The sequence below is a fragment of the Periplaneta americana genome, chromosome 12 (genome assembly GCF_040183065.1).
Source record: "Periplaneta americana isolate PAMFEO1 chromosome 12, P.americana_PAMFEO1_priV1, whole genome shotgun sequence".
Taxonomy (NCBI): domain Eukaryota; kingdom Metazoa; phylum Arthropoda; class Insecta; order Blattodea; family Blattidae; genus Periplaneta; species Periplaneta americana.
Window position 1 is genome coordinate 114,131,200 of NC_091128.1, and position 12,602 is coordinate 114,143,801.

The window sequence follows — 12,602 nt, forward strand, 5'->3', positions numbered from 1 at the left end:
CCCTGCGCAGCTATAAATTCTTACTCGTTTTTAAAGGAATGAAACACGGACGTTTTCTATCGAAAATGTCACAATATGTTTTAGGTCAGTAGTTAACCATTCGAATTTTTTTTTAATTTTTTTTCCTCCTCTTTTTCTATTTGGACCAGCTTTTACGAATTTTTCTTCTTTTCATTCAGTTGATTCAGAGGAACTGTGACGTTAGTTTTAGATATAAATTATATCTAACAATAAATGTAGAGTGGTATTAAGTTGAGAGGTGAGACGAAAAATGATTTAAGAAAGTGAGAAAGGAACATCTGCGAGAAAAATTGCAGAAATATTCAAATGTGGAAGGACACAAATACACGGTATAATTAAGATGAAATATTAAAAGAATGGGAGGAAAATATGTATGGTGGCCAAAAAAGAAGAGAGAATCTGTGTTTAGTAATGTGAATGATTTCGTTTACGAATGGTTCAAGTGTGCGAGGGCGAAGAAATTGAGTTTTGAAAAGGCTAGTTGCAAGAATGGAAGAGGCTGACATCAATATGCACGATTGTTGTACGCGCACAGTACTAAAAAGTCAATGAAATTCAGTACTTTCATGCTGATTAATAAAAAACCGCAACCTTAATCAAGCGGCCACCTGATAAAACGGCCATTTTACAAGGTAACTTCAGATGGCCGCTTTAGATAGGTTTCACTGTATTACAGAACAAACAATTCGAACTGCAATGGGGAATACCAAGTGAGCATAATATTTGCACTTTCAATAACTAATGACTATTTCGTTTATATGACGTCATTTCATTTTCGACCAATTAGGTGTAATGAAATTTTGAATTCCAACCGATCACAGTCATACATTGTGATAATTTCTGCAGCTCGATTTATCACTATCAATTTATCGCATGGTCGTTCTTTTGTTTAGTCAGTGTCGCCAACTGTTTCCACGTAAGTCTATGAGCATCAATCCATTGTTCCGGTACTAAATAAAGTGCGAAATCCTACTTCCACATCTACATCTCCATCTTATAATTCCATGTCCATTGTATCTAAAGAAAATGACACTCCTTCATAACAATAATGGTTAATTTAATTAATGTATTAATCAGGTTATTTTTAATTATACTATAAAATGTTTAAATTAAATTATGATTTCAGAAGATAATGAAAACATATTTCTGTTATAATAACAAGAGAAATTAACGTTTTTAAACCTGTATTTCGCTTTTCTCAATTGGAATTACTGAATAACATTCAATTTCTTTATTGAAGTAATCGTTATTCTTCTATTTCGACTTCATAATGTCTGAATAGGTTAAATATTCATAAATATACAATTATTAACATTTTGCAAGCGAATTTTGGGGATATATTATTTACATTTTTATTTTATTCACGAAATATTCCTAATAAATGTCACTCGAGGCTTGAGATTACTGTTGATAAAACTCAGTTCCATTTTAATTGTTTCCTTAATTTATTTCTATTTCATTAATTATATATTAATGATTTTGACTTCCTCTTTAAATGGAAACACGGGATGTGTGAATAAGCAAGGCGCTAATTACAGATGTCTACTTACGTGTAACATCCCGTTCACACGGAACTGATGCTCCCTCCGAGTTGTTTGCGATGCACACATAGGTTCGGAATTGCTCGACTCTGTTGTCTAATATCAGTATGCTTTGCAGTCCTTTCTTCTCAATATTATCGTCAAGTGTGTAATTTTCAGATTTTATTCGCCATGTGAAGTCTACTTCTTTAGGATTTGCATGGGCTGTGCAGATTAGAGCTAGTTTTCCATCTACATCCCCCTGAGTGATGCCGCACTCTGGCTTATCTATACAAATAAAATGTACACAAAAATATCATGACACAGTATTTGATTATGTATTTATAACCTAAATGAAACCATTATAAAATATACCACATTTACAAAATATCTGTGATGTTATTCACATATTTATACTTGAAGTACCGTATAAAATTTGTAAATATTAAAGTTCCGTGTTTCGACTTAGATAATTCAAACACAATATCACAAATTATATTTCTACAAAAACAAATGCAGTACTTTTTTCTAATAGGAAACATTTGCTGTCACAGACATCATAGGCCTAAAAGTTTTATTCTTAACAGTTGAGTATTTGGAGGAGTAAAATAAGTACTGTACACATTCTTATTTCATATTTTATATTGAGACATAATGGAATGAATGAAAGCGCGAAAAGAACTTAATAAAGGAATGAATACATGACCAAATAAAAATTTTAAATATACATATGAATGAATGAATGAATGAATAAGTAAGTAAGTGATTGAGTGGATAGATAGATAGATAGATAGATAGATAGATAGATAGATAGATAGATAGATAGATAGATAGATAGATAGATAGATAGATAGATAGATAGACAGACAGACAGACAGACAGACAGACAGACAGACAGACAGACAGACAGACAGACAGACAGACAGACAGACAGACAGACAGATTAGATTAGATTAGATTAGATTAGGATAGATAGATAGATAGATAGATAGATAGATAGATAGATAGATAGATAGATAGATAGATAGATAGATAGATAGATAGATAGATAGATAGATAGATAGATAGATAGATAGATAGATAGATAGATAGATAGATAGATAGATAGATAGATAGATAGATAGATAGATAGATAGATAAACAACTACGTATATAAATAAATAAAAAGTAAATATAAGTATGTAAAGTAACTAAGTAAAGTAAAGTAAATAAAGTAAACAAACAACAAAATAATTGAAAAGATAATAAATAATCAAATGTGTTATTTTGTTACACCTATAGATATAGTTTTTAATTAAAAAGTTTTGAATTTTCAGGTAACTGAATTATATCTTAATGAACGAAGTATTTGTTTTGCTTACAAAGGACATTAATTAAGGTTTTTTGGGTAATCTTCCCATGGCGGTTGCTGGCTTCGCAGGTGTAATTTCCTCCATCATTGCGAGTGACAGGATCAGAGAGGATGAGAGCATTTCCTTTCACAACTAGCGAGCTGGTGTCGTGCTTCCATTGATAACTGGCTTCAGGGTATGCAGTAGCGCTGCAGATTACTTTCTCTGGAATGTGCTGCTCGGTAACGTTCACCATTTTGTTCGACACTGTGATGTTTTCTGGAGGATCTGAAATCAAAATACGTGCTTATTATTAGCACATTGTATTTCCATTCAGCTCTTTCATCTGGTTTTCAAAACAGGAAAATTACATTATAAACAATTAACAGATTTTGTATAAAAACTACTGAAAATGAAATGACTGACGTTTACGTTGAGATTATAAATATGTCGCTTGCATTTTATATTTTACAAAATAACAGGAAAAATATCTGCAATGCTTGGGAAAAGTGGCATAAGTCAGTTTCCACAAACATTTTTTTGTTAATTTATTGACAACTTACTGCTCGCTTGAGAATAGAGACATAAATATTTCTCCCGTTACAATAATTCATACAGAAGAAAATCAAATCAACATAAATCAGTGTGAAGACAGTTTTTTTCCTTCTCCTGTAAAATTAACATTTTTGACTTGTGCCACTTTTCCCGAGCACTACAGATATAGTACCTGAGATAGGAGAAGGAAAGACCGGAAAAATGTATGCATAATATGGATGATTTTCAGACATGGTCGTGGGACAAACCACGTGAACTTACAAGCAAACGTTCTCATGGGGACAGATAAAAAAGTTAATTTCTTTTTCTCCCAGCACGTTAATAATATCAAAAGAAGTGCTTGTACAGGGACATCATTTTATTTTTACTAACATTTTTAATATTAACCTGTCTATACCTTTAGAGAACCGGAAACACCGCTTGCTCCCCTCTCCAAGACTGGAATTCGATGATACTGGCGTAAAACACAAATCACTCTACTAGGTATTGGAAGGAAGAAAAGTAGTTCATCCATTTACGTAAACTAGGAAATATCGCGATTTTGAGTTTGATAATTTTCATTAAGTTTTTCTTTAATCAAAGTACAGTACTGTATTAAGAATAAGTGTTTTTACTCACGAAGTGAGTTATCCATGCGAACGTATTCATTATGCAGTGTATATTATGCTGTCTACAGCACATTAGCGTACAATATAGAGAAAGAAGTTAAATTGAAAAATAATCATAATATGAATATTTAAACACAATTTTGAAAATGGTGGCCGTTCATTTCGATACAGGCTTCAGTTCTTTTGTGCGTATTATCGCACTATAGACTATTGCATCTAAGTCCAATTGCCAGTTTCGTCCTTCGTACTAGTAACTCATGTTGAAATAATTCTGTACCTACTCTACGTACTGTAAATTCAATCTTCACTTCTGCCCGACCCGAAAATATAAAATTACTCAGACATGCTATCTACTGTCCGTCCAAGTGGTTATGCCGCAGGATTGTAGAAAGGGAGGAAATCACGTGACAGTTAATTACTTAACGAGGCCCTTTTATTTAAGTTAAATTAAACAGCTGTATAATATTACGTAAACTTCCAATTTCTAAGAGAAATTAATGTTTTCAGAAAAGAGCTAAGACAGCCCAGCTATTACAGAGGGGCGAGCAGAAGCAGGTGAGGAAAATCGGGATGCGACGTAGGCAAACGGACAGTACCTGTGCGAAACTATGATTCAATATTGAAAGCTCTTTCGTCACTGGAAAACGCGAACATATTTCTGGAACGTACTATACTCAGTAACTCAGTACTGCTTACTATCTGCGGTCTTGGTTCTGTGTGGAGTTGGAACTTCCTTAGTAGAAGGGGTGGGAGTGAAGTACATTCAAAAACTCAGGTACAATAAAAATTGAAGTAAAAATAAAATGATGTCCCTGTACAAATTTTGGCCACTCGAAAGCAATTACGAGGTCCGTAAAAATAAGTTTTCCTTGGGGCACTTTACAGAAATAAAACACAATTTAATTTAAAAAAATTTGAACAGATACAACAAGTGTTGAACTATTTTTATACTTAATCCGCACTGAAATTGAGACACTTGTCATTCCATGGGATGGACAGAGAGGTGTAGACAGCTGTTACACTCCGGTTCCGATCGCAGGCGGCAGACTTCTACGACACAGGGCTACGGAAGTTGATCCCACGGCATGACAAATGTCTCAATTCCTATGGAGAATATGTTGAAAAAATTCTCAACAATTGCTGTATCTGTTCCAATAAATCTTTCCATAAAATTGTGTTTTATTTCTGTAAACGGCCCCAGGAAAACTTATTTTTTACGGCCCTCGTAATTGCGTTCGAGTGGTCAAACTTTGTATAAGTACTTGTATTGACATGATTAACATGGTGAAAGAAACAAAAATAACTTTTTTATCTGTCCCCATGAGAATGTTTGCTTCTTAGATAATATATATTAGATCACTGTGCTACCTTCTGAATCGAAGTTTGACATAACCGATAAATTTTCGCTGGAGCTCTCTCATTTAAGAACAACTTACTTTTGAGTACCGATACTTATCGTAAATCTATGACACGAACCTCCCAGCTTTACTTCTCTTCTGCAGGAAGGAAATTAACGATATTTATTACCTTCGACCGGGTTTGAACCGGCGAATCTCGGGTCCAATGGCGAAGAATGGTAACGAATAGACAACCAATGTAACGTTTTAGACATGTAGCCTTTATTTGAAGAATCGTTTATATTTTACTTAAAACTTCGTTTAATCCCAACCTGCATAGGTTATTAGTAAAATGTACAATCCGAGATTATGCTTTGACCTTTTTTTACGTTAAAGACGAGTATTTTCTCTGGATCAAAAATTATACTATAAATTTGTAAATAAAGGACGAGCGTTTCTCCTGGAGTAAATGGAGTAAAAATTAGCATTTTACCGTGGACCAAAATAAGAAAAATGGAGTAGGTATATCCTCTCGATATAATTAGCGGCACGTCCACTTACGAAGGCTTTGATGATGGATACTTTAGAGCAAAATTGACGCATGAATGGTTTGTTTTCAAAACCTGCTATGTCACTTAAAATAAACGAGCCAACTTTTAAATACGTGATTATTTGTTATCTTAATGATATTTTATTCCATTCCATGTCCTTAATATACCAGAATACTTCATAGTTCAACTAAAATTTAAGATAGTAGGTTTTCTGCATATTATTTATTCTTTTCTGTCCAATTGAAAGGCTCTTAATTTGTCGTTATTCACCCCGAATTTACAAGCGGCTCATAGATGTACGTAGCTAATACCACACACAGTCTAGTATATACAGTCACGAAGCTAAATACGTAGTAAATATGCATCCATAGATAGTTGCTAACCACAAGGATTGCTACTATCGCCTCATTACAGACAATGCGAAATAGTACCTGCACAATATATTGTTTCTAGGACCCTCATAAACTCAAGCTTCGTGACTGTATATACTAGACTGTGCTAATGCTGAGAAGCATAGACCATTTAGTTCGTCAGAGACTATCACATCTGCATAGGCCTATTATAAACCCTTTATGAAAAACAATGTTCTCCCCCTTCAATCTCACCTCATTGAAAGTTCTGCGTACAGCTCTAATTACAACTATCACGACTGTAGTCTACTTACATTCCACTCTGAAAGTTGTGCTGCTCTTCACTCCAGGTCCAACTACATTCTGGGTGCTGTGGCAGGTGTAATTGGCGCTGTCGTGGATTCGATCTAACTGTCCACCTGGCCAAGCTGTCATGTTCCATATTAGAGTCGATTTGATGGACTCGAAGTCGCTCGTTCGTGTATCGGGAGGAATTATAGTTTCGTTCGTCGTATACAAGGATGATGAATTTAAATTGAGCAGCTTTCCATCCTTAAGCCACTGTATAGCACAGAGTGGAGAGCATTCTACTCGACATGATATATTTATGTTTGAAGCGTTTACCAGTGCGCCATTGTACAGCTGTAGTCTCTCAATGAAGGCAGGGGGAGCTGAAACACAAAGCAGAAATAATATTAATCTTATACTACTATCTACTAAACTGTTAGCAATTTCTGCTCGGAAATGATAATACTAGTATGGAATACGACCTTCTACTGAGCTCCATGAATAACTGCGTTATTGACATGATTAGTGAGGCCGAAGGGAAGGGTTGTATATAATGTAAATATTAATACCACTAAAAATAACTGCGTAATACACTGAGAACAATAACATTTTGTATCGTCATTGTAATTCGTAATATGTATTGCCTTCTGAAGAAAAAACAACATCATAAAAATGCATATATGCCTACTAACAACAATCTGAATTTCTAAACAGATTCTGACCTTTGTACAATAGTCACATAAAAAATAATATCATATTTACTTGCGAACAATAAAACGTTATTATAATAAAATTAATGATGATGATGATGATGATGATAATGTTATTATTGACTATTCAAATTTTTTAACCATAAGCTATATTAGGTGATATTAAGTGGTGGTATAATAATAATAATAATAATAATAATAATAATAATAATAATAATAATAATAATAATAATCATTACTTATGGCTTTTAAGGAGCTCGCCATCGGTCCCTATTCTGAGCAAGATTAATCCAATCTCTACAATCATATCCCACCTCCCTCAAATCCATTTTAATATTATCCTCCCCTCTACGTCTCGGCTTTCCCAAAGGTCTTTTTCACTCCGGCCTCCCAACTAACACTCTATATGCATTTCTGGATTCTCCCATACGTGCTACATGACATGCCCATCTCAAACGTCTGGATTTAATGTTTCTAATTATGTCAGGTGAAGAATACAATGCGTGCAGTTCTGTCTTCTGTAACTTTCTCCATTCTCCTATAACTTCATTCCTCTTAACTCCAAATATTTTCCTAAGCACCTTATTCTCAAACAGCTTTAGATGATGATTATGATGATGATGATGATGATAATAATAATAATAATAATAATAATAATAATAATAATACTCTGATTGCGGTTCTGGCTGATATGTAGGCCTACATCTTTTATCAGGCAGTACATCTCACTTGACGATATGTGTCAGAGAAAGAACAATTTATTGTTTGTGTGCATCTGAAGTCTGACTAGCGTAATATGTGACTAGTCGGCTATGTATGCAATGGAGGGGGGAAAGGAGTTGGCCATCCTGCCCCATTGTCTCCTGGCCTAGTTGCCTCATGAGTGGTGCCTTCTTGGTATCACTTGTGAGGTTCAGACTTGTCTTCGGACAGTTGACATAATAATAATAATAATAATAATAATAATAATAATAATAATAATAATAATAATGTACTTACGAAAATATTTGGAGCTAACGGGGTTGAAGTTACAGTAGAAAGGAGAAAGTTACACAACGCAGAACTGCACGCATTGTATTCTTCACCTGACATAATTAGGAACATTAAATCCAGACGTTTGATATGGGCAGGGCATGCAACACGTATGGGTGGATACAGAAATGCATATAGTGTGTTAGTTGGAAGACCTGAGGGAGAAAGACCGTTGGGGAGGGGAGATGTAGATGAAAGGATAATACTAGTAAAATTGATTTGTGGGAGGTGGAATATGATGGTAGGGACTGAATGACAGGCTCTTGTGAGGCAGCAATGAACCTCCGAGTTCTTTAAAAGCAATTTGTAAATAAGTAAGTAAAAAAAAAGGTAAAGGTATCCCCGTAACATGCCATGAAGGCACTTGGGGGGCATGGAGGTAGAGCCCCATGCTTTCCATGACCTCGGCACTAGAATGAGGTGGTGTGGTCGGCACCACGCTCTGACCGCCTTTTACCCCCGGGAAAGACCCGGTACTCAATTTTATAGAAGGCTGAGTGAACCTTGGGGCCGTTCTGAAAGTTTGGCAACGAGAAAAAATCCTGTCACCACCTGGGATAAATACAGTAATAATAATATAAACATAAACTGACCTTCCTATAGTCAATAGATTGTAAATTAAGGTGTTATAGGTCATTCGTTATCTCTTGAAACCAAATGCTTGTGTGTGCCGTAGCATATAGCTAGATCTACATAGTAAGAACCTTATAGTGGTGGTGTGTGTAATCAGGATTGGAACTTGACTAAAGTCCATACCTGAAATATTACTCTAGCGAACATTCTTCATCTGAAATAATTCGACACAGAACGACAAAGTGAAAGTGAACAAACGCCTATATGGCATGAGACTTCCATGTAGCATCAAAGTCGTTCCTCAACTGCCGTGTATACAATAATCAGCACGTTATTGATTGTTTCCTTTAAAATTACATAATAGCTAAGAAACGTTCGTAAAGCATAGTAATTTGTAGGACTTACCATATACATCAATGTACACAGTTGCAGGGTCTCCCTCCCCTCCTTCATTGTAGGCCAAACAAGTGAAGTTAGATTCTACCTCCAGAGTCACAGAGTCAATGGTCCAGTTGGCAGTTGTCACATCTTGTATGAGATGCGTGCCACGCAACCAGCGATACGTCGTCGTCTCTGGTCTTCCAGCATCGTCTACACTGCACCTCAGAGTTACTGGTCCTTTTTTCACAACTCTGGATGGTTCGAAAACTAATGTTGCAGCTCCTGGTGGATCTAAAAAATTATAACTTTAAATCAGTCATGTAACATGGCCAAGAAAAAACGATTTAAGTTGTGTTAAATTTTTTGCTGTTTATTAATATTCGTAATAAGAACATTAAGTACGTAGCTATATTTAGGTATGATCTGATATTTTCACAGTGTTCAATATGGTGCAAAATGCCGCGGTGTTTGCTATACGTGGAAACAAAGGTTTTGGAGCTGTGTGTCAGCTCCATCATTAGGGAAGGCAATTTTGGGTCAGTTACCAGGAATTATTCTTCAGGTAAAAGAACTAACGGATATATTCCCTTTTATTTGGCTTTCGTGAAGATGGAGACGGTACGTAACGATAATAAAGGAACGTACTTCAGTTCGTTGAGTCGTAAGATGCACGTTACACATACTATAGTTGTTCAGCCGGTCTTGTCTGTTCGGGTTGAAGGACGTGACTTGGTAATTCGTAAACAACGACATTCGTGACCAGTCATGTAACAGAAAGAACTGAATATTTAAAATTAAGTAATACGTAGACTTTAAGGCTGGAATATTATAATATATTATATAATATATTTCTTTTTAATATAGGTAATAAAAATTACACAATCACACAATTACTTTACACCAGTCATATCAGTACGAGCTCGCTGTGAGTGAGCCGTCTGCCGTGCAAACCAACGAGTTAGATCTCTTTCTAAAGGTACGGTCAACGTCGCTACTTTTGCTGCGCAACTTTTGTACTGCAACTGTAAAAGTTGCGTGTCGTGTTCACACGTCAGCCAAAAGTAGCGCGCTGCACGCTACTTTTCGTGCTGCGCAACTCGAGTGCTGCAAAAGTTCCAATTGGAGGTTGCGAGTCTGTTCACACACAAGGCGCTACTTTTGCAGCCGCAGTCTTGCTGCAGGTTTCCAGCCCCTCAATATACATTTTGTGGTTATGTTCGCATTATTATGAAACTCATGCGATAGCTTATTGATCTATTATTTGCTTTTTTGTCCTAACTAGTATTCAGAAATTGACATTATTTTTACTACAAAGCTATTAAAACTCCCATACTTAAATGATAACCAACAGCATATTTACGGAATTAATGTTGGCAACCCTTGTGTTTGAAACTACGCTACGGAAAATAAAAAAAAATGAATTATATCGTCAGCAAATATACTCAGATTGTGTTGTACATTTAGGTAACTGTTACAAATAATTTATTTTCATCACATCTAACATTAAAATATACCCAAACAATAAAAGTATCATTGGCACATTTGGGTGGCAACACTGGTCGCAACCGCAGCAAAAGTTTCAACAAAACCGATATCAAAAATGCTGCGTCTGCAACCCTGAGAATCCTGTTCACATGTCGCTACTTCTAAGCTGCGCGCAGCATGAAAAAGTAGCGGGCAGCAGGTTCGGCAGCTGCTACTTTTCGGGTTGCACCGTTGTTCACACGTCGCAGTACGAGAGTTGCGCAGTTTTTTGTACTGCAGCGCTGCAAAAGTAGCAACGTGTGACCGTACCTTTAGATCTCTTTCTAACTCGTTGATGCAAACAGTGCGCCACAAGAGGGATGGCAGGCACGAATCATACAAATCTTGCTTTACAGTACGTAGCCTACTGAAAACATCACAATGGCATGTGGTAGTGAAGTTCATAATATTACCCGTGTCCTTGACATGTTTGCTCTATATAGGCCTACTGTAGTAAAAATTCGGCTTGTGCTTCATCGTCTCGTGATGTATTGTTACAAGTAATACAATGAATTACAATATACATCCCTAATTTTTTAAAGAAAATTTCCCATTATTGTCATTCAAGAATGATTTATACACTCAAAAACTTCGTTCTACATCACAGGACGTGGTAGGTGCAAAACGAAAATAACGGACGCTATCTGCATCAGGTAGACAAGAAGTTTGTATTTATATTTTACTTAGCCTATTAAGGGCCACTAGGACTGAGTTTTGAAATTTTTACAATTTCAATCCGATTTCTTTCATTTTTTAAAAACTGTTTATTAGATGCATTAAGAATAAGGTGTGTGCAAATTTTCAGTTAAATCGGACTACTGGTTTCGAAGTTAATTTTATTTTAATTAAATGCAAATCAGTGAATCAAAATGTACTCTCAGTATAATATTCAACACACACCAATTTGTCTCTCACATTTTTATTTGAACTGAAACTACTTACATGTGACTTATCATCAGGGCGCGGACTTTTATGACCTAAAATGACCTATAAAATGACCCAAAATGTTAGAAAATGACCTAAAATACCGAAAAAATGACGAGAAGAACACGCTTACACCAGTGTTGCCAGCAACGAGTTAGAAGGGAGGTTACTTCTAACTCGTTGGTTGCCAGACTGTCTACTATGGTATTCTCATATAAAAGTAAAAATTTCCACACGAATACAAATTTTCCCACAACTTACAATATGAGCTACAATTAATAATTAATTAAGCTATAACTAAATGTTTAACTAAAATAAAAGAGAAAGATAAATGTACCACTCATCAAACCTCCTCCATATCTAGTATTGTGTATTCTAATGGTGGAGACTAAAATGGACGTTGGTGACTTCAAAGGAGCTGCAGTTCAATTCCTTTGTTTGGAAGACAGAGCGTACAACTCAGTCGAGAGCTTCAATCTCTATTCTATTTCTCTTCTTCCATTTAATATCATTTACTATAGAGAAAATCCTTTCAGATTCCGCATTTGAATGGGGGTAGTGTCAGTAGGCCTAGGCTACTAATTTTGCGAGTTTCTCTATATTGGAAAATTTTAGTTCGTCATTGAAGCCTTTAGCTTAAATGACTAAAAAATCACCTTAAAATAAAAAATGACCATAAATGCCCTAAAAATTTAATAAGTGATCTAGAAGATTAAAACAGCAAAAACTGACCAAAAATGACGTAAAAACTCTACATTTCTGTAATCAGCCGCTCGTATCCAGAATTTATATATTTACGGAAGTTGCAAATGATGTAAAAAAACAGATGACATGTCATCAAAATCCGCGCCCTACTTATCAGTATGCCGATTTCCCTTAAAAGTATGATTCAGATGT

General features: G+C 35.4%; 1 protein-coding gene across 16 annotated transcripts in view; it reads right to left on the reverse strand.

The window, feature by feature from the left end:
- nrm (neuromusculin) overlaps positions 1-12,602 on the reverse strand; it is a 1,323,427-nt gene that overhangs the window by 74,144 nt on the left and 1,236,681 nt on the right. For all 16 annotated transcript variants that reach the window (XR_011335314.1, XR_011335315.1, XM_069842000.1 and 13 more), the window contains 4 exons: positions 9,282-9,548; positions 6,588-6,944; positions 2,903-3,160; positions 1,572-1,829 (listed from right to left, as the gene is read on the reverse strand). Coding sequence is in view for 14 of the 16 variants with exons in the window: in XM_069842000.1 (XP_069698101.1) it covers positions 1,572-1,829; positions 2,903-3,160; positions 6,588-6,944; positions 9,282-9,548 (1,140 nt within the window). In the remaining 2 variants the exon portion in view is untranslated. The remainder of the gene's footprint in view (positions 1-1,571; positions 1,830-2,902; positions 3,161-6,587; positions 6,945-9,281; positions 9,549-12,602) is intronic.